This window comes from Carassius auratus, chromosome 28 (assembly GCF_003368295.1).
Source record: "Carassius auratus strain Wakin chromosome 28, ASM336829v1, whole genome shotgun sequence".
NCBI classification, from domain to species: Eukaryota; Metazoa; Chordata; class Actinopteri; order Cypriniformes; family Cyprinidae; genus Carassius; species Carassius auratus.
Genome location: NC_039270.1, coordinates 25350379 through 25368343, shown reverse-complemented (window position 1 = coordinate 25368343; position 17965 = coordinate 25350379). Strand labels below are relative to the sequence as shown.

Here is a 17965-nt window from a genome sequence, read left to right as displayed (position 1 = left end):
ATCAGTCCGATCAGGCAAACTAAACAAGGGGAAGAATCCAGGTAATCGCTAAGCAAGTAAACAGGCAGAATCATACACAGTACAGGCAGTCAGAAATCAGAGAGAAATGCTTGGTAAGGAAGGTAAACTGGAAATACTTTGCAAGGAGGTTGAGCACAGCCTCTGGTTATAAAGCAACCAAACAGGAAATGAGCATAGAGGAAGCAAGGGGAGGAGAACACAGTCAGCACTCGGATAAGGGCTCAACACACATGTGCAATGTGAATATACTTCATGGTCAGTAGCTGCAACAATTACATTTTCTCTGATGCTTCTGTTCTGCACACACATTAATGTAGTTTTTATTTGTTACATGGCACACTCTGATCCATCTTAATAATAGTTTGTGTTTTGGATAAGTCACTAACTTGTGTTTCATGTTTTTACATACATTAGGTTTTTATACCAAAAATTTGTAAAATTATGGTCTTTTGTAAAGACTCTGAATTCCCATCACTAGCACACACGAAAGTTACTGGCGCCACCTTCTTGAAAAGTCACTAAGCCTCAAGTGAGAAGACAAAAAATAGCAATGAATTATTGGGTCTCATTAAAAGGACGTGACATACACCTGACTAAGTCTGTGTTTCATGAGAGCTGAGAACATATCCAAGGCAACATCAAAAGAATAAGCTGTACAGGAAATAGAATGGCGCAAATAATGGGTAAAGACAGGGGTGCACATAATTTTTTCAGCCTGGTTCTCATAAAGGAACCTGGAGATTTGGTTTGCTCCTCACACTGCATATTATTAAATATAACTATAAAAAATAATTAATAATAGTTATATTATTGCACATTATTTACTTAGTTTTTAAAATAAAATAATAAAAGAAAAAATAATGAGTGATAATATTATTAAAAATAATTATACAATTATTTTATAGTAAACTTAAATGCTAATTAAATGCTAATATTTATTATGAATTTCTTTGTTTGCTTCTTTAAGAAGAATCGCTTTATGTATTCCCCAATTGTAAGTCGCTTTGGATAAAAGAGTCTAAAAAGAATAAAATAAAAGCGTTTTCATCATTTTCAAACTTCAAATCAGCAGGCTTTTATTTGGGTGGGTTGCCGGCAAGTAAGTATATGCGTGTCCAGATTTAGATCTGCTGCTGATTAAAGAAGTGTCAGTGAATCAATGTCACAGTCTTGCATCGTCCTTTGAAAACAGCAAGCCTAGATTTATGCTTTCAGTTTGAAAATAAAAATTGTATGTAGTAGTTTGTCTATCTAAAATGGTAATTGTGTAATAACAGCTGTTAACCATGTCGGTACACAAATGCGCTGTCAGAACTTATTTATACCACTTAAGTGAACCACTTATGTGCTCCCCTGGATGTAGATCAAAGGAAATACACTCAAAGTGTGCCTCCATGGTTGTTTCCTATGCCATGTGTATATATACACACATACAAAAAATAACTAAAGAAAATAAGGATAAGACCGTTAAACATTTAGTAAATCAATATATAAAATATATAAAACAAAAATATAGTAATATTTTATATATGTTTACAGATGGATCAAAGGACCCAGAATCTGGAAAAACAGGAATAGCAGTATATGTTCCAAAATATCAGGAAGCTAAAAAGAGAATATCAGATTATTTCATGGTGTTTACAGCTGACGTTGTGGCAATATATCTGGCTCTACAGTGGGTGGAAGAAACAAGGCTAGACAAGGAAGTCATATGCTCTGACTCTTTAGCAGCTCTAAAAGCAGCTCAAAACTTGACCCCAAAGAACTAGTTAATTACAAATCGATTTCGAATTGGTCTTTTCTGTCCAAGACACTAGAACAGGTAGTATCCTCACAATTATATTTCTTCTAAGAGAAAAATGGTGTCTGTGAGGATTTCCAATCAGGATTTAGACCATATCATAGTATTGTGACTGCTCTCATTAAAGTTACAAATGACCTGCTCTTATCAACTGATCGTGGTTGTATCTCTCTATTAGTGCTATATGATCTTAGTGCTGTTGACCACAATATTCTTTTGAATAGACTAGAAAATTTTGTTGGCATTAATGGAAGTGCATTAGCATGGTTTAAATTGTACTTATATGGCTGCCATCAAATTGTAGCAGTGAATGAAGAGGTATCATATCGATCACAAGTGCTGTATGGAATACCTCAAGGCTCAGTTCTAGGGCCGTTACTCTTTACTTGTTACCTTTGGGAGATATCATCAGGAAACATGGTGTTAGCTTTTACAGTTTTACTGATGATACAGCAAAATGTGCCATTTTGACAAACTAAATTCAGGAAAAACAGGGGGTCACTGCAGTTACCTGGATCCAGTAAGTATCCAGACAAGATGGTGGCTCAGCACCTAGAAAGGACCTCTACATCCCTGAAAGACAGCAGAGACCAGGACAAATAAATGAGCCCCAGATACAGATCCCCTGTAAAGACCTTTTTTCAGATGGCCACCGGGATAAGGAAAACGTAATATTCAGCATTATCATTCACTTGATTGCAAATGACTGAACGGAGACTATTTAAACTGAACTGAGCTGGATAATGACATCACTGAATTCAATGAAGAACTGCCTTTAACTGAAAAATGAAAAATAGTATTGTCATTTTGCATTATTGACATACTATTTTACTAATGAATGCTGTACCGTTGCTTTGACACAATCTGTATTGTTAAAAGCACTCTATAAATAAAGGTGACTTGACTTGGCTTAGAAAGCCTGAAATATGGTCATTGTTACTGTAGATCATATAATATGTGACAACTAGTGTACATACTGCATAATCAAGGAAAAATAGATAAGAATAGATATTTCCCATGGTGCACCCCAAGGTTCTGTACTTGGCACACTTTTACTTCTCATTTATGTACTGCCACTTGGTCAGATCATCAGATGTGATATTTTCAATTTTCATAGTCATGCTGATGATATTCATTTTACGGTTTAACCCAGCTCAGTTTGTCCACCCCTTTCTATTGTTAACCTGTCTTCAAGAACTTAAAACCTGGATGTCAGATAACTTTTTACAACTAAATAAAATACTAAATAAAAACTGAAATCCTGCTGTTTTGCCCTAAATCACAGAGCTCCCACCAGCATCATATTTTCACTGATATTGATGGTATTCAGATAAGGCCCTCAACAACTATGGTGAAGGATGGGAGTAATACAATATACATTATTCCCAAATTTCACAACTTCACTGGCTTCCTGTTGCCAAACGTATACAGTTTAAACTCTTAGTTTTAGTTTATAAGGCCTGTCACAGCATCGCACACCAATACCTAGTATATATTTCAGTATTATAGGCCCTAAGTTATGGAATAAGCTGCCCCTTAATTATTGAAAAGAGGTCATGCAATCAGATGATCAACATCAGTTATGTCAATAAGGTGGTCATGTAGTATTCAAACAAAATGTGGGAAACTGGAGCAGGTAGGTAAATGAGTTGTTAAGTTATATACTATTCAGACTTTTGAGCTTAAAAGTGCTTTAATAGGATGCGTTAACTACTGAAAGTTCTGTAAAAAGTACTTGAAAGTCCTTAATTCTAATACTAAAATATTAATTGAAATAAACAGAACAAAATATATCTGAAGTTTTATTATGCTTGTGAGTTGTATGAATTTGACATTAATTCATTATATTCATTATTATCTACAGCCTTTATATTTTCTAGTGCTTTGTTGACATTACACAATTATACAAGATGTTTAAAAGTTCTTAGATTTAAATCAAGAGTAACAATGAAGCACAAGAGTTTTACGTTTTTTACTTTGTAAATAAGTAATTATTATGGAAGCCCGTTTCCACCACTGAATAAAAATATAAATAAGGTAATTGTGACTTATTATCTAAAAATTCTGACTTTTTTACATAGAATTGCCTGGTTTTATTAAGAAATTTAATAAGAATATGAAGAAATATATTGAATGTGAATTTAGTGAGTCAACGAATGTTGATTTCCAGGGCATTATTTTCTTGTATCACAGCGACCTGTAAATGAAAAAGTTTTGCTATTACATATTTTATAATAATTCCTATTTGTGCAGCATATAAATTATTGAATAGATGTGAGAACACACTCACTTTTGCCAGTGTTCACATTCTGCATAACTTCCTGTTTAGGGATTTGAGACCAACTCAATGTCACATCTGTGAATCCTCTATCAACCAGAGCAGATCCCAACTGGAAATTACATTCATACCAAACTGATTAGATCAGAATATTTTGTAAATCATGACTCTTTAAAATGTATGAAAATTGTACATTTGTTCATCCTGCAAATAGTTTGACTGAATAATCAATAGGTGATCGGCACTCCTGACAATGAACCTTTGAATCAAAATATAAACCAGTTCTTTCTTTGCAACTGCACTGCACTGCAGGAGTACAACAGCTGATTTTGTTTTTAACCTGTTAACCTGCACCCCCCATTATGGGACTCACAGCTAAAAATGCCCTAGCTAACTTAAAATTGTAATAGATCCTGACTTTAGTGTGCTACACACACAATTTCGGTGTCTTAGGAAAAGAGACCCTTTGGGCTTTACTCTTCATCATCCAGAGATGATAATGTTCAAAAATATAAAAAGTAATAGACACTGAAGTGGCTTTAAAAAAATTGTACCACACTGATTTTTTTTTTATATTTCATATAAAAATACATGAAATCAGTCCTGGAGCAATCATGAGTTTCTATTTCAAATCTGAAGAAGATACAATGAAAAATTTTATTTCTGCAACAAAAAACACACACACATATATATGAATAAATGTTGAAGACAAAAAGAAAGAATTATTTGTGCAAAAAGCCGCTCACTAAATTACGCCTCCATCAGATGACAGGTGCGTCACAGCGTGTGTCACTATGCAGTTATTCCATAATGGACACAAACAATACTGTCCCTGAAGAACTGAGACCTAAACAAAGGATTTATCATCCATATAACATTATTGGACTAAAAGTGTTCTGAGTGCTCTGAGATGTCGTTCAGTGGACCCTTGCCTTACTGTTATGACTCAGGCCTCTGTGGCTCTCTCCGATGGCCACCGGAGTGCACCTTCACTGGAATACTGACACTCTCATGAACTACATTACCCAGCAGTCCCGTACATTGGACTAGTCACAACCAGGTGTAATTATTACCTGCCCTATATAAACTGCAGCCAAACACACACTCATTGCGAAGTCTTAGTTTTCCCATTCTTGCAATTCTGAGCGTTATTTCCTGTCTGCCTTCCCGTCTATTATCTTGACCTGTTCTGATTCTGCCGATCCTCTGCCCCCTTGCTTTGTCCACAATTCTTCTACTGTCTGCCGCCTGCCCTGATTCAAGCCTGGTAATTGATCTTGTTTATGTTTATGTCGCCTGATGCTGTTGTTCGAAACCCTGCCTGTTAACACTACGAGTTCTTAATAAACATTGCACATGGACCTGAATGTCTCTGACCCCTCGTTACACTAACTAAACTGGGATATACAGATGTAGACGTTTTTATGACTCACTATTACGATGAATCTGGTATCTACTGTGTTTTTATAATGCTTGTTTTGATTTGTACTGCTTACACAAATTTAGCAAATACATTCCTTGTACGCTTTCCATTGAAAAACAGCAATCTGTCGTCGATGCTTGAGGATTAGACCTTTATAATATATATAGTTTGTAAAGATGTATTTTCATTTATTCCATTCATAAACATTTACACTTGCAAACAAAAAGCGTTCAGTGTGTCTGGGTCTAGGTGTGGGTTAACAGGTCTTAAAAATTCAAGGCATAATATTTAACAATGCAATTAGTGTTTGTTTTCTCATCACTTGTTCCTTTTTTTTCTCACCTGTTTCAGAATATTTTCTCTCATTGTAGAATCGGTCAAATCTTTGCTGGAATCAAACATCAGTTTTATAAATGATCTTTTTAAAAAGGGACCTAGAAAAATATATATGTAAATTAAATAAATAAATAAAAACAATCTTAAGAGATATGGTTTGGACCCTTCAAATCAGCTTGCATTTATTAAAATGTCATATTGATAAATTTGATATGAACACAATATAAATTAATATACTGTAGATATATTATAAACCAATTTTACAGATGTATACCTTCTCCATAGACCTTCACCTCACACAGAGTGAGAGTCTTCATGTCTCCAGGAATGATCAGATTCACGTAACGTCCCTCCATCCCATCACATGAGTAGCTATAGGACTCACCTGCTGGAATAGCAGGAATAACAGCACATCTACAGACCGCAAGAGATGAGGGATATTACAATACTGTCATATCTGCATTAATCCTTCAGATTTGTGCTCAACGTCTCACACTCCTTCAACCTTAAGTTTCTCACATGGGATTGTTGGTGCCATTATTCTCCAAAGAGTTTCCGATACGAATCTCTGTTCCGTTTATTCGTTCTGCACAGCAGTCTTTTCTATTAGTGATGACCACTTTACTAACTCTGTAGATATGACGCAGATCCAGCCTCCACCATGGGTTATTCTCAGGAATAGTTGAGGAGCATCCAGTATACAACTGCTGGAGACCTCGATCAATGGCCTTTTCAGCAAACCAGTCTGCAGATGTTGACGACTGTATAGCAGCTCCATCTACTGCCAGATTTTCTAAAAAATGTATGATAAAAATGTCATGACTTGTCTTGATGCACAAAGTTTGGAGCAGAGGGAAAAATTGAGGAAACGTGACTGGAGGTGAAGGGTGTTATTACTGCATCAATACCCTCACCAAACTGAATTGTGAAAATTATGACTTTGTGTTCCTTTATAATATATTTTAAAGGGATCATATCATGCAATTAAAATTTTTACAAGCTCTTGGTGCATAAAAGAAGATCTGTAAACTTACAAAGACTAAAGTCTCAAATCCAAAGAGATATTCTTTTTAAAAATTAAGAGGCAACCATACCCCCTAAAACGGCTTGATCTAACACACCCTCACATCTCTACATCACTATGTGGGAAGATTTGCATAACGCTGCCCAGATGTTCACGCAAAGAAAGAAGCTGTAACTTTTATTCTCGCTCTAGTATTGTTATTGTATTGTTGTTGCCAAAAAAGAGCTGGTCGTAAGGAAGTACATCAACTTTGTGCTGTGGATTGCTGGATCGGCTTTCACCGTGGACGAAGCCCGTCCAGAGTCCAGCCCGGGGACATGTGGTTGCCGCAAGCCTACCGGCCATGCCGTTCTCACTCTAGTCTGCCGTTTGTGACTCTGTGTGTTTCATTGTGAAAGCGAAACTACCTCGTTTTGCCTTCCAAAAGAGGACACAACTAGAAATCAGTGAATAAGTTGTATTTACAACGCTGTTCCAATACAGTACCACCCAAATATTATAATCAGTAATGATGTCCCCACTGGATGCAACAAATGCCTCGTTTATAGTGGCTTTTTTAATGTTTTGTCTCATCGCTCCATCACAGTATGGTAAGGGGTGTAACATTTCTGTCACATGCTTGAGGTATTCGGCCAATCACAATGCACTGGATAGCTGGCCAATCAGAGCACACCTCGCTTTTACAGAATGATAAGATTTGTAAAAATCACATTTTAGAAAGGGGTGGGGGGTAGAGGTTTTTTTAACCTTCATCTTCATAAACATTTTATTACACCAAATACACAAAATAATGTTCTTTAGCAACATCATATGACCCCTGGCATGTTATGACATGAATTATATATTAATGTAAAATGTTGAATATAATGCTTTACAACAATGAATTACCTGCCAAATAGCCGTAGACTTCAACCTCACAAAGAGTAAGAATCTTCCAGTCTCCAGGAATATGAATAATCACATAACGTCCCTCCAATCTATTACACGAGTAGTTGTTGGACTTTCCTGCTGGAATATCAGGAATAACAGCACATCTACAGAAAGAGAAACACAAGGGATATAAAAAATACTGTCATATCTGTTTCAGTCCTTCATGTTTGTGCTTGACGTCTCGTGCTCTTTCAACCTCAAGTTTCTCACATGGGATTGCTGGTACCATTGTTCTCCAAAGAGTTTCCGATGTGAATCTCTGCTCCGTTTATCCATTCTGCACAACAGTTTTTTCTATTAGTGATGACCACTTCACTAACTCTGTAGACATCATGCAGATCCAGCCTCCACCACGGGTTAGTCTCATTAAGTGTTGAGGAACATCCCGTATTCAACTGCTGGAGACCTCGATTACCATCAGTGGCCTTTTCAGAAAACCAGTCTGCAGATGTTGACGACTGCATAGTTGCTCCTCCTACTGCCCGATTTCCTGGAAAAATGGATCTAATCATCAGTAGGGGTCTAAACATTTCATCCATTGTTACTAAGGACATAGCACTATCTGATCACTTCTGTTTTTTCTTTGATATTTTGATCTCTGCTAAAACTGAATCTAGATCTGTCTCTGTCAGAAGGAGATGCATAAACTAGAACACAAGTGTACTATTTATGGAGGCTATATCTTTAACACCAAGCATTTCTGCAGACTCTGTTGATATTCTCCTTGATTCCTTCGACTCAAAAGTTAAGAATGTTATTGATGATATTGCTCCAATAATAATCAGTAAGAAAACAAACAGACAGAAATCAGTTTGGAGAAGATCAGCAGCAGTTCAGACTATGAAAAGACAATGCAGAAAAGCAGAGCGGATGTGGCGGAAGACAAAACTTGAAATTCACTATAGCATCTATAAAGACATCCTTCATGCTTTTAATGTGAAACTAGCCACTGCTAGACAGAATTTCTTCTCAAACCTTATAAACAGTAACTTAAATAACACTCGTACTCTTTTTGCCACTGTTGAGAGACTGACAAACCCCCTAAGTCAGATTCCCAGTTAAGTGCTCTCAGACAGCAAATGCAATGAGTTTGCTTCTTTCTTTTCTGAGAAGATCATAAATATCAGGAAGGCAATTAGCACATCCTCAAGTAATGCAGAGGTCAGACAGATTAGGCCACAATATCAAAAAGATACTATGTCTATTTTTGAAGAAATTGATAGCAAAATTCTGGAAGACATAGTGCAGCACCTAAAATCGTCAACCTGTTGTCTTGACACACTTCTCACATCTTTTTTTCAAAATTGTGCTTAACTGCTTAGAAGCAGATCTTTTAGAAGTGGTGAACGCCTCACTTCTTTCTGGGACATTTCCAAACTCCTTAAAGTGAAGTGACATTCAGCCAAGTATGGTAACCCATACTCAGAATTTGTGCTCTGCATTTAACCCATCCGAAATGCACACACACAGAGCAGTGAACACACACACACACACACACACACACGCACGCACGCACGCACGCACGCACACACGCACACACACTGTGAGCACACACCCGGAGCAGTGTTCATCATTTATGCTGCGGCGTCCGGGGAGCAGTTGGTGGTTCGATGCCTTGCTCAAGGGCACCTAAGTCGTGGTATTGAAGGTGGAGAGAGAACTGTACATGCACTCCCCCCACCCACAATTCCGTCCGGCCCGAGACTAGAACCCACAACCCTTCGATTGGGAGTCCAACCCTCTAACCATTAGGCCACGACTTCCCTGCAGTTGTTAAGTTAAGTTGTTAAGCCCCTCCTGTAGAAGATCTTGATAACACCATTTTGAGCAATTTTAGACCAATATCTAATCTTCCTTTTATAGGCTAAATTATAGAAAAGGTAGTTTTTAATCAGCTGAACAAATACTTAAACTCAAATGGATACCTGGACAATTTTCAATTTGGTTTTCAACTGCATCACAGCACAGAGACAGCACTCATTAAGATAATAAATTATATTCACTTAAATTGTGTGTGACGAGTGGGGTGGGGCCGAGAGCCGTGGGAACGGGGCGAGGCCGGTGGAGTGATTAGAAATGAGTGACACCTGCTCGACCCACCGGTCTCGAGTCCCACGGAGGAGATGGAAGGATATAAAACAGGAGTGACGACAGTGACGGAGGAGAGAGGACCAAGCCTGGATTTTAGTATGTGTTTTGGTTTTGTTTGTGTGCGGCAGTCGGCCTTGAAGGGCTGCCGCGCTGTTTTGTGTTTATTTGATTATTAAAGTTTGGTTTGATTGTCTGCCGGTTCCCGCCTCCTCCTTCCCATGATCATGAAGTTTTTATTATTACATTGTGACTCTGGCAAAATATCGGTGCTGATATTGCTAGATCTCAGTGCTGCGTTTGACACTGTCGATCATAACATACTACTAGAGAGACTGGAAAACTGGGTCGGGCTTTCTGGGATGGTACTCAAATGGTTCAGGTCATACTTAGAAGGGAGAGGCTATTATGTGAGTCTAGGAGAGCATAAGTCTAAGTGGACGTCCATGACATGCGGAGTCCCACAAGGGTCAATTCTTACACCGCTCTTGTTTAGCCTGTATATGCTCCTACTAAATCAAATAATGAGAAAAGAACCAAATTGCCTACCAGAGCTATGCTGATGAAACCCAGATTTACCTAGCCTTATCTCCAAATTACTACAGCCCCATTGACTCCCTCTGCCAATGCATTGATGAAATTAATAGTTGGATGTGCCAGAACTTTCTTCAGTTAAACAAGGAAAAAACTGAAGTCATTGCATTTGGAAACAAAGATGAAGTGTTCAAGGTGAATGCATACCTTGACTCTAGGGGTCAAACAACTAAAAATCAAGTCAGGAATCTTGGTGTGATTCTGGAGACAGACCTTAGTTTCAGTAGTCATATCAAAGCAGTAACTAAATCAGCATACTATCATTTAAAAAACATTGCAAGAATCAGATGTTTTGTTTCCAAGACTTGGAGAAACTTGTTCATGTCTTTATCACCAGCAGGGTGGACTATTGTAATGGGCTCCTCACTAGCCTTCCCAAAAAGACCATTAGACAGCTGCAGCTCATCCAGAACACTGCTGCCAGGATTCTGACTAGAACCAGAAAATCTGAGCATATCACACCAGTCCTCAGGTCCTTACACTGGCTTCCAGTTACATTTAGGATTGATTTTGAAGTACTTTTACTCGTATGTAAGTCACAAAATTACCTAGGACCGAAAAATATAGTGCAGATATGCTCACTGAATATAAACCTAACAGAGCACTCAGATCACTAGGATCGAGTCAGTTAGAAATACCAAGGGTTCACACAAAACAAGGGGAGTCCTCCTTTAGTTTCTATGCTGCCCGCAGTTGGAATCAGCTTCCAGAAGAGATCAGATGTGCTAAAACACTAGTCACATTTAAATCTAGACTCAAAACTCATCTGTTTAGCTGTGCATTTATTGAATGAGCACTGTGCAATGTCAGAACTGTTTGCACTATATTTTCACAGTTTTTATTATTTAAAATCATTTTCTAACGGTTTTAAATTCATTTGAAATAAGTACATTTTTTAATAATTTGAAAAGTTTTAAAATTGCTTGTTTTATTCTTGTTATTATTTTTCTTCATTATTATTTGACTTTCTTTTTATTTGAATTACCACTGTGTACGAAATGTGCTATATAAATAAACTTGCCTTGCCTTTCCTTACTAACTATTATTCAGAATCAGAATCAGAATCAGAATGAGCTTTATTGCCAGGTGTTTACACATACGAGGAATTTGTTTTCGTGACAGAAGCTCCGCAGTACAACAGAATGACAGCGACAGAACATAAAACACATAATAAAAGAATAAAAAATACAAATAAGTAGATAGTGAATGACAATATACAAATGACAATTGTAGGCAGGTATATTACAAAATGCAGTTATGTATGTACATGTGTATTATGTGCAAAATTTAAGTGTATACTAAGTATGTGTGTTAGATAAATAAAGTGTATGTGTATATAAATATAAAGTGTAGTGTGTTCGCCGTTATTATCAGCTGTTCATAAGATGGATTGCCTGAGGGAAGAAACTGGTCCTGTGTCTGGTCGTTCTAGTGCTCAGTGCTCTGTAGCGTCGACCAGATGGCAACAGTTCAAAGAGGGAGTGTGCTGGATGTGAGGGGTCCAAAGTGATTTTGACAGCCCTTTTTCTCACTCTGGATAAGTACAGTTTTTGAATAGATGGGAGAGTTGAACCGATGATTCGCTCAGCAGTCCGGACTACCCTCTGTAGTCTTCTGAGGTCAGATTTAGAAGCTGAGCTGAACCAGACAGTTACTGAAGTGAGCAATATGATTTATTGATGATATTGCAATATTGATGATATTGATGATATTGCTCTATTATTAGATCAATATCATCAATAACATTATTAGAGCAATATCATCAATAACATTCTTAACTTTTAAGTTGAAGGAATCATGGAGAATATCAACAGAGTCTGCAGAAATGCTTGGTGTTAAAGATACAGTATTGTTCAAAATAATAGCAGTACAATGTGACTAACCAGAATAATCAAGGTTTTTCGTATATTTTTTTATTGCCACGTGGCAAACAAGTTACCAGTAGGTTCAGTAGATTCTCAAAAAACAAATGAGACCCAGCATTCATGATATGCACGCTCTTAAGGCTGTGCAATTGGGCAATTAGTTGAATTAGTTGAAAGGGATGTGTTCAAAAAAATAGCAGTGTGGCATTCAATCACTGAGGTCATCAATTTTGTGAAGAAACAGGTGTGAATCAGGTGGCCCCTATTTAAGGATGAAGCCAACACTTGTTGAACATGCATTTGAAAGCTGAGGAAAATGGGTCGTTCAAGACATTGTTCAGAAGAACAGCGTACTTTGATTAAAAAGTTGATTAGAGAGGGGAAAACCTATAAAGAGGTGCAAAAAATGATAGGCTGTTCAGCTAAAATGATCTCCAATGCCTTAAAATGGAGAGCAAAACCAGAGAGACGTGGAAGAAAACGGAAGACAACCATCAAAATGGATAGAAGAATAACCAGAATGGCAAAGGCTCAGCCAATGATCACCTCCAGGATGATCAAAGACAGTCTGGAGTTACCTGTAAGTACTGTGACAGTTAGAAGACGTCTGTGTGAAGCTAATCTATTTTCAAGAATCCCCCGCAAAGTCCCTCTGTTAAAAAAAAGGCATGTGCAGAAGAGGTTACAATTTGCCAAAGAACACATCAACTGGCCTAAAGAGAAATGGAGGAACATTTTGTGGACTGATGAGAGTAAAATTGTTCTTTTTGGGTCCAAGGGCCACAGGCAGTTTGTGAGACGACCCCCAAACTCTGAATTCAAGCCACAGTACACAGTGAAGACAGTGAAGCATGGAGGTGCAAGCATCATGATATGGGCATGTTTCTCCTACTATGGTGTTGGGCCTATTTATCGCATACCAGGGATCATGGATCAGTTTGCATATGTTAAAATACTTGAAGAGGTCATGTTGCCCTATGCTGAAGAGGACATGCCCTTGAAATGGTTGTTTCAACAAGACAATGACCCAAAACACACTAGTAAACGGGCAAAGTCTTGGTTCCAAACCAACAAAATTAATGTTATGGAGTGGCCAGCCCAATCTCCAGACCTTAATCCAATTGAGAACTTGTGGGGTGATATCAAAAATGCTGTTTCTGAAGCAAAACCAAGAAATGTGAATGAATTGTGGAATGTTGTTAAAGAATCATGGAGTGGAATAACAGCTGAGAGGTGCCACAAGTTGGTTGACTCCATGCCACACAGATGTCAAGCAGTTTTAAAAAACTGTGGTCATACAACTAAATATTAGTTTAGTGATTCACAGGATTGCTAAATCCCAGAAAAAAAAAAATGTTTGTACAAAATAGTTTTGAGTTTGTACAGTCAAAGGTAGACACTGCTATTTTTTTGAACACACCCCTTTCAACTAATTGCCCAATTGCACAGCCTTAAGAGCGTGCATATCATGAATGCTGGGTCTTGTTTGTTTTCTGACAATCTACTGAACCTACTGGTAACTTGTTTGCCACGTAGCAATAAAAAATATACTAAAAACCTTGATTATTCTGGTTAGTCACATTGTACTGCTATTATTTTGAACAATACTGTATAGCCTCCATAAATAGTACACTTGTGTTCTTGTTTATGCATCTCCTTCTGACAGAGACCGATCTAGATTCAGTTTTAGCAGAGATCAAAATATCAAAGAAAAAACAGAAGTGATCAAATGCATTTCTTTTGTATTTTTGTTCTGCATTATCTATGTGAATATTAAAATCCCCTGCATTAGCAAAACAGTCAAACTCTGAGGAAATCATTGATAACATTTCTGTGACCTCTTCAACAAAGGCTGGAGAGTATTTTGGAGGCCTGTAAATAATAATAAACAGAATGCGTGGAGCACCTTTCAGCACAATCCCTAGATATTCAAAAAACAAGTACTGACCAAATGACACTTGCCTGCATTGATAGACATCTTTAAATAGAGCAGCTACACCTTCAGCTCTCCTAACAGTCCTTCAGACACTCATGTAAGTGAAGTTAGGAGGGGCTGCTTCATTGAGGACTGCTGCACTGCAGCTGTCTTCCAGCCATGTTTCGTTTAGAAACATAAAATCCAGATTGTTTAAAAAATGCTTACTTGATGGAAGTGCTTTGTGTCTTTATATCAATCTTAGTTTGATGCATAATAGGCCGCAGATTAGATGAGTTTGCCATTCGACTTGAAAAGGCCTTAGACTTCAATACGCATCCCTGCAGCGGTATTACCCATTCTGTTTGTCCATCTACTGTATACTACTGTATAAACTTATTGCATCATCAGATTAAAGGTGCTGGTACTTTTTGGCTTCTTTTTCCTTCTGCAAGCATGTTTTGTTTGTTCTACCTGCTTAAACCCTGTTGCAGATTTTACTGTGTTGCTGCTTTATTAAATAACAGAAGTTGTTTAAAGTGTGGCTTGTCATCAGTTTGAGCCAGTTGTACCTTTCATTTACCTGTAACTTTCATGTATTCACAAACTGCAAAAATTGTAGGCCTACAATCACCATTTTTGGTGTAACTAATTACTGTTGGCTGGAAGTAATAATAAAAGTAATATTATTACTTTTGAAAGGAGTACCTAGTATTAAGTAATATTATATTTTTTTGTGTAACAAGCCCAACACTGGTCCCTAGTAACTCATTACATAATTAGTACTAACAACTTGGTGGAAATATAACCAATATCTTCAATAACAACCATTTGGAATGAAAAGACAGTTGACTGATGATTTGTCTGACAAATGTGGACTGTTTAACATAATATATCATGAAATTTCCCATATTAACATTTCCCCCACTTTGTGGTAAGTACTATATGCTCAAGCCCCACATTTATCAGAATCATCTGTACATATGATGCCAATACAGCACTGTCATGCTGGTTTAGAAGGACACAAGCATGATTTTTGGAAAACTATGTGTTTAAAGTACGTTTCTAAAAAAGTGTTTACTGCATTCAATAAAAGTTTTCTACAATAACAAATTACCTGCCAAATTCCCATAGACTCCAGCTTCAGCAATACTAAGAATCTTCTGATTTCCAGAAATATGAACAACCATATAACGTCCCACCATCCCACCGCATGAGAAGTTGACTGTGGCACCGGCTCCAAGAGTAGAAATCACACCACATCTACAGACATAAAAAATATCTGTTATCCATTTCTGTTCATCCTTCACTTCAGCCACAGAAATCAAATCACAAGAAAGAAATCCTCACATGTCATTGCTATAAATGTCAAGAAAGTTCCCGATACGGATCACCGCTCCGTTTATCCTTGTAGCCTGACCTGGTCTATTAGTGATGGTGACCCTGTTCACTCTATATACTTTCAGTAGATCCACTCTCCACCATGGGTCAGTCTCTTTAATAGTGTGGCTCCAGCTGTTTAACAATCCATCAAGAGCCAATTTAGGTTCAGAGCCTGCATAAGTTGATGACTCACTAGGTGTGCCCCATAGTGCTGCGTTCTCTGGAAAAAAAATGTATGGATAAAGGCCAATAAGAAGTCATCTACTGAAGAAGACTTTTACCAAACTTTTTATTACTCACCATCAGCAACATGTCCACCACAGGGTAAGACATTAAAGGTGAACTATCCCGTTAAGGGTGAAAAACAGTGACAAGTATTTAAAATGCAAAGGTAAAAGAATGATAGTGAGCATCTTTTTTATTGTTATTTTGGACAACAAATATTTGTTAGATAGTGTATTTTTTTAATTTTCGCCTACAGTAGGTGGCCAACCAAAACGAGCTTTCTGCCACTGCCAGTGCCGCCGTGTCTGCAAAGTGCATTTGCAGCTTTTGACCACTGAGTGGTACTTTAGCTATAAGTTATCAAACAAGCGCATCAAAGCACATTTTCTCAAATAGACGTCAGTTTTGCCTCACCGATGTATTACATTTGACAGCTGCAGCCGGGAAAAATGAAAGAAAAACACTGTAGTTAAAATATTGAATATTTACAGATGAAAGTTTAGTACATCAGTGATGTTAAAGGGAGCCTTCTTTACTTGTTTTCATACAATTTAAGTAAAAAAAATGCAGCCGTATTTAAATTCAAATCCAAAATTTGCATGGCGCGCATGATGCTGAGTGCGACGTGCAGCATTATTCTTATATGTCTAAATATTTTATCTTCATTACAAATATTTTTTTGTTTTATTTTGCATAATTGCATGTAAAAAATGATTAACTTTGTAATGCATATGCAAAATTCGCAGTCTATAGCATTTTATTATTATTTGTACAATAATATTTGTACCTGGACAGCCACCAATCTGGCATCAAAAGTGGCCACTCAACTGAGACTGCTCTGCTCTCTGTTACTGAAGCCCTGCGACTAGCAAGAGCAGCTTCAAAATCATCAGTACTCATCTTACTGGACCTGTCTGCTGCTTTTGACACTGTTAATCACCAGCTTCTCCTGTACACCCTCAGAAAAATGGGCATCTCTGGAACTGCAGTCGTGTGGGTTAAGTCCTACCTCTCTGACAGATCCTTCAGTGTGTCTTGGAGGGGTGATGTTTCTAAGTCACAACACCTTGCTACTGGGGTTCCTCAAGGCTCAGTACTTGGACCACTTCACTTCTCCATCTACATGACATCATTAGGATCTGTCATTCAGAAGCATGGCTTTTCTTATCACTGCTACGCTGATGACACCCAACTCTACTTTTCATTCCAGCCAGATGACCCGACGGTAGCTGCTCGCATTTCAGCCTGTCTGTGAGTGAAATTCTAGCTGGATGAATGACCATCACCTTCAGCTTAACCTTACAAGGACTGAACTCTTGGTGATTCCAGCTAACCCATTGCTTTATCACAACTTCTCTATACAGCTGGGCTCATCAACCATTACTCCTTCGAGGACAGCCAGAAACCTAGGAGTTGTGATGGATCATCAGTTAAGCTTTACAGACCACATTGCTACAACGACCCGGTCCTGCAGGTTTGCCTTATACAACATTAGGAAGCAAAGCAAAGCAAGCAACCCAACTTCTTGTCCAAGCTCTTGTTCTCTCCAGACTGGACTATTGTAATGCTCTCCTGGCGGGCCTTCCTGCATGTACTGTCAAGCCTCTGCAATTGATTCAGAATGCAGCAGCGAGGGTTGTCTTCAATGAGCCAAAAAAAGCTCATGTTACTCCTCTCCTCATCAGGTTACACTGGCTACCAGCAGCCGCTCGCATCATATTCAAGGTACTGATGCTTGCCTACAAGACGACCACTGGCACGACACCAACTTACCTAAACTCACTGGTTAAATCCTATGTGCCCTCCAGAAGTTTGCGCTCTGCAAGTGAACGACGCCTTGTGGTGCCATCCCAAAAAAGTTCAAAATCACTCTCACTGACCTTTTCCCGGTCTGTGCCCAGCAGGTGGAATGACCTCCCAATCTCAATTCGTACTCATTTCAAGAAACATCTAAAGACTCATCTTTTTCGCCTGCACTTAACCAACTAATACCAGCCCTTTTTCCCTTTTCTTGTCTTTTCATTTATAAAAAAAACAACAACAAAAAAACCTGGCTATGTGTTCTATGTAAGTCGCTTTGGA

At 37.9% G+C, this 17965-nt stretch overlaps 2 protein-coding genes across 2 annotated transcripts in view; both read right to left on the bottom strand.

The window, feature by feature from the left end:
- Positions 1 to 3222: 3222 nt before the first annotated feature.
- On the bottom strand, positions 3223 to 7228 carry LOC113047415 (fucolectin-like). Its single transcript, XM_026208762.1, has 6 exons — positions 7222 to 7228; positions 6379 to 6652; positions 6134 to 6273; positions 5866 to 5957; positions 4113 to 4212; positions 3223 to 3233 (listed from the first exon to the last, which is right to left on the bottom strand). The coding sequence occupies exons 1-6, from the start codon at positions 7226 to 7228 to the stop codon at positions 3223 to 3225; spliced, it is 624 nt and encodes a 207-aa protein (XP_026064547.1).
- A 397-nt stretch (positions 7229 to 7625) lies between these two features.
- Positions 7626 to 17965, bottom strand: part of LOC113047414 (uncharacterized) — a 161963-nt gene continuing 151623 nt past the window's right edge. Inside the window, exons 3-7 of the mRNA XM_026208761.1 lie at positions 15626 to 15878; positions 15393 to 15538; positions 8024 to 8303; positions 7772 to 7917; positions 7626 to 7636 (exon numbers count right to left, since the gene is read on the bottom strand). Of these exons, the coding sequence (XP_026064546.1) occupies positions 7626 to 7636; positions 7772 to 7917; positions 8024 to 8303; positions 15393 to 15538; positions 15626 to 15878 (836 nt within the window). The remainder of the gene's footprint in view (positions 7637 to 7771; positions 7918 to 8023; positions 8304 to 15392; positions 15539 to 15625; positions 15879 to 17965) is intronic.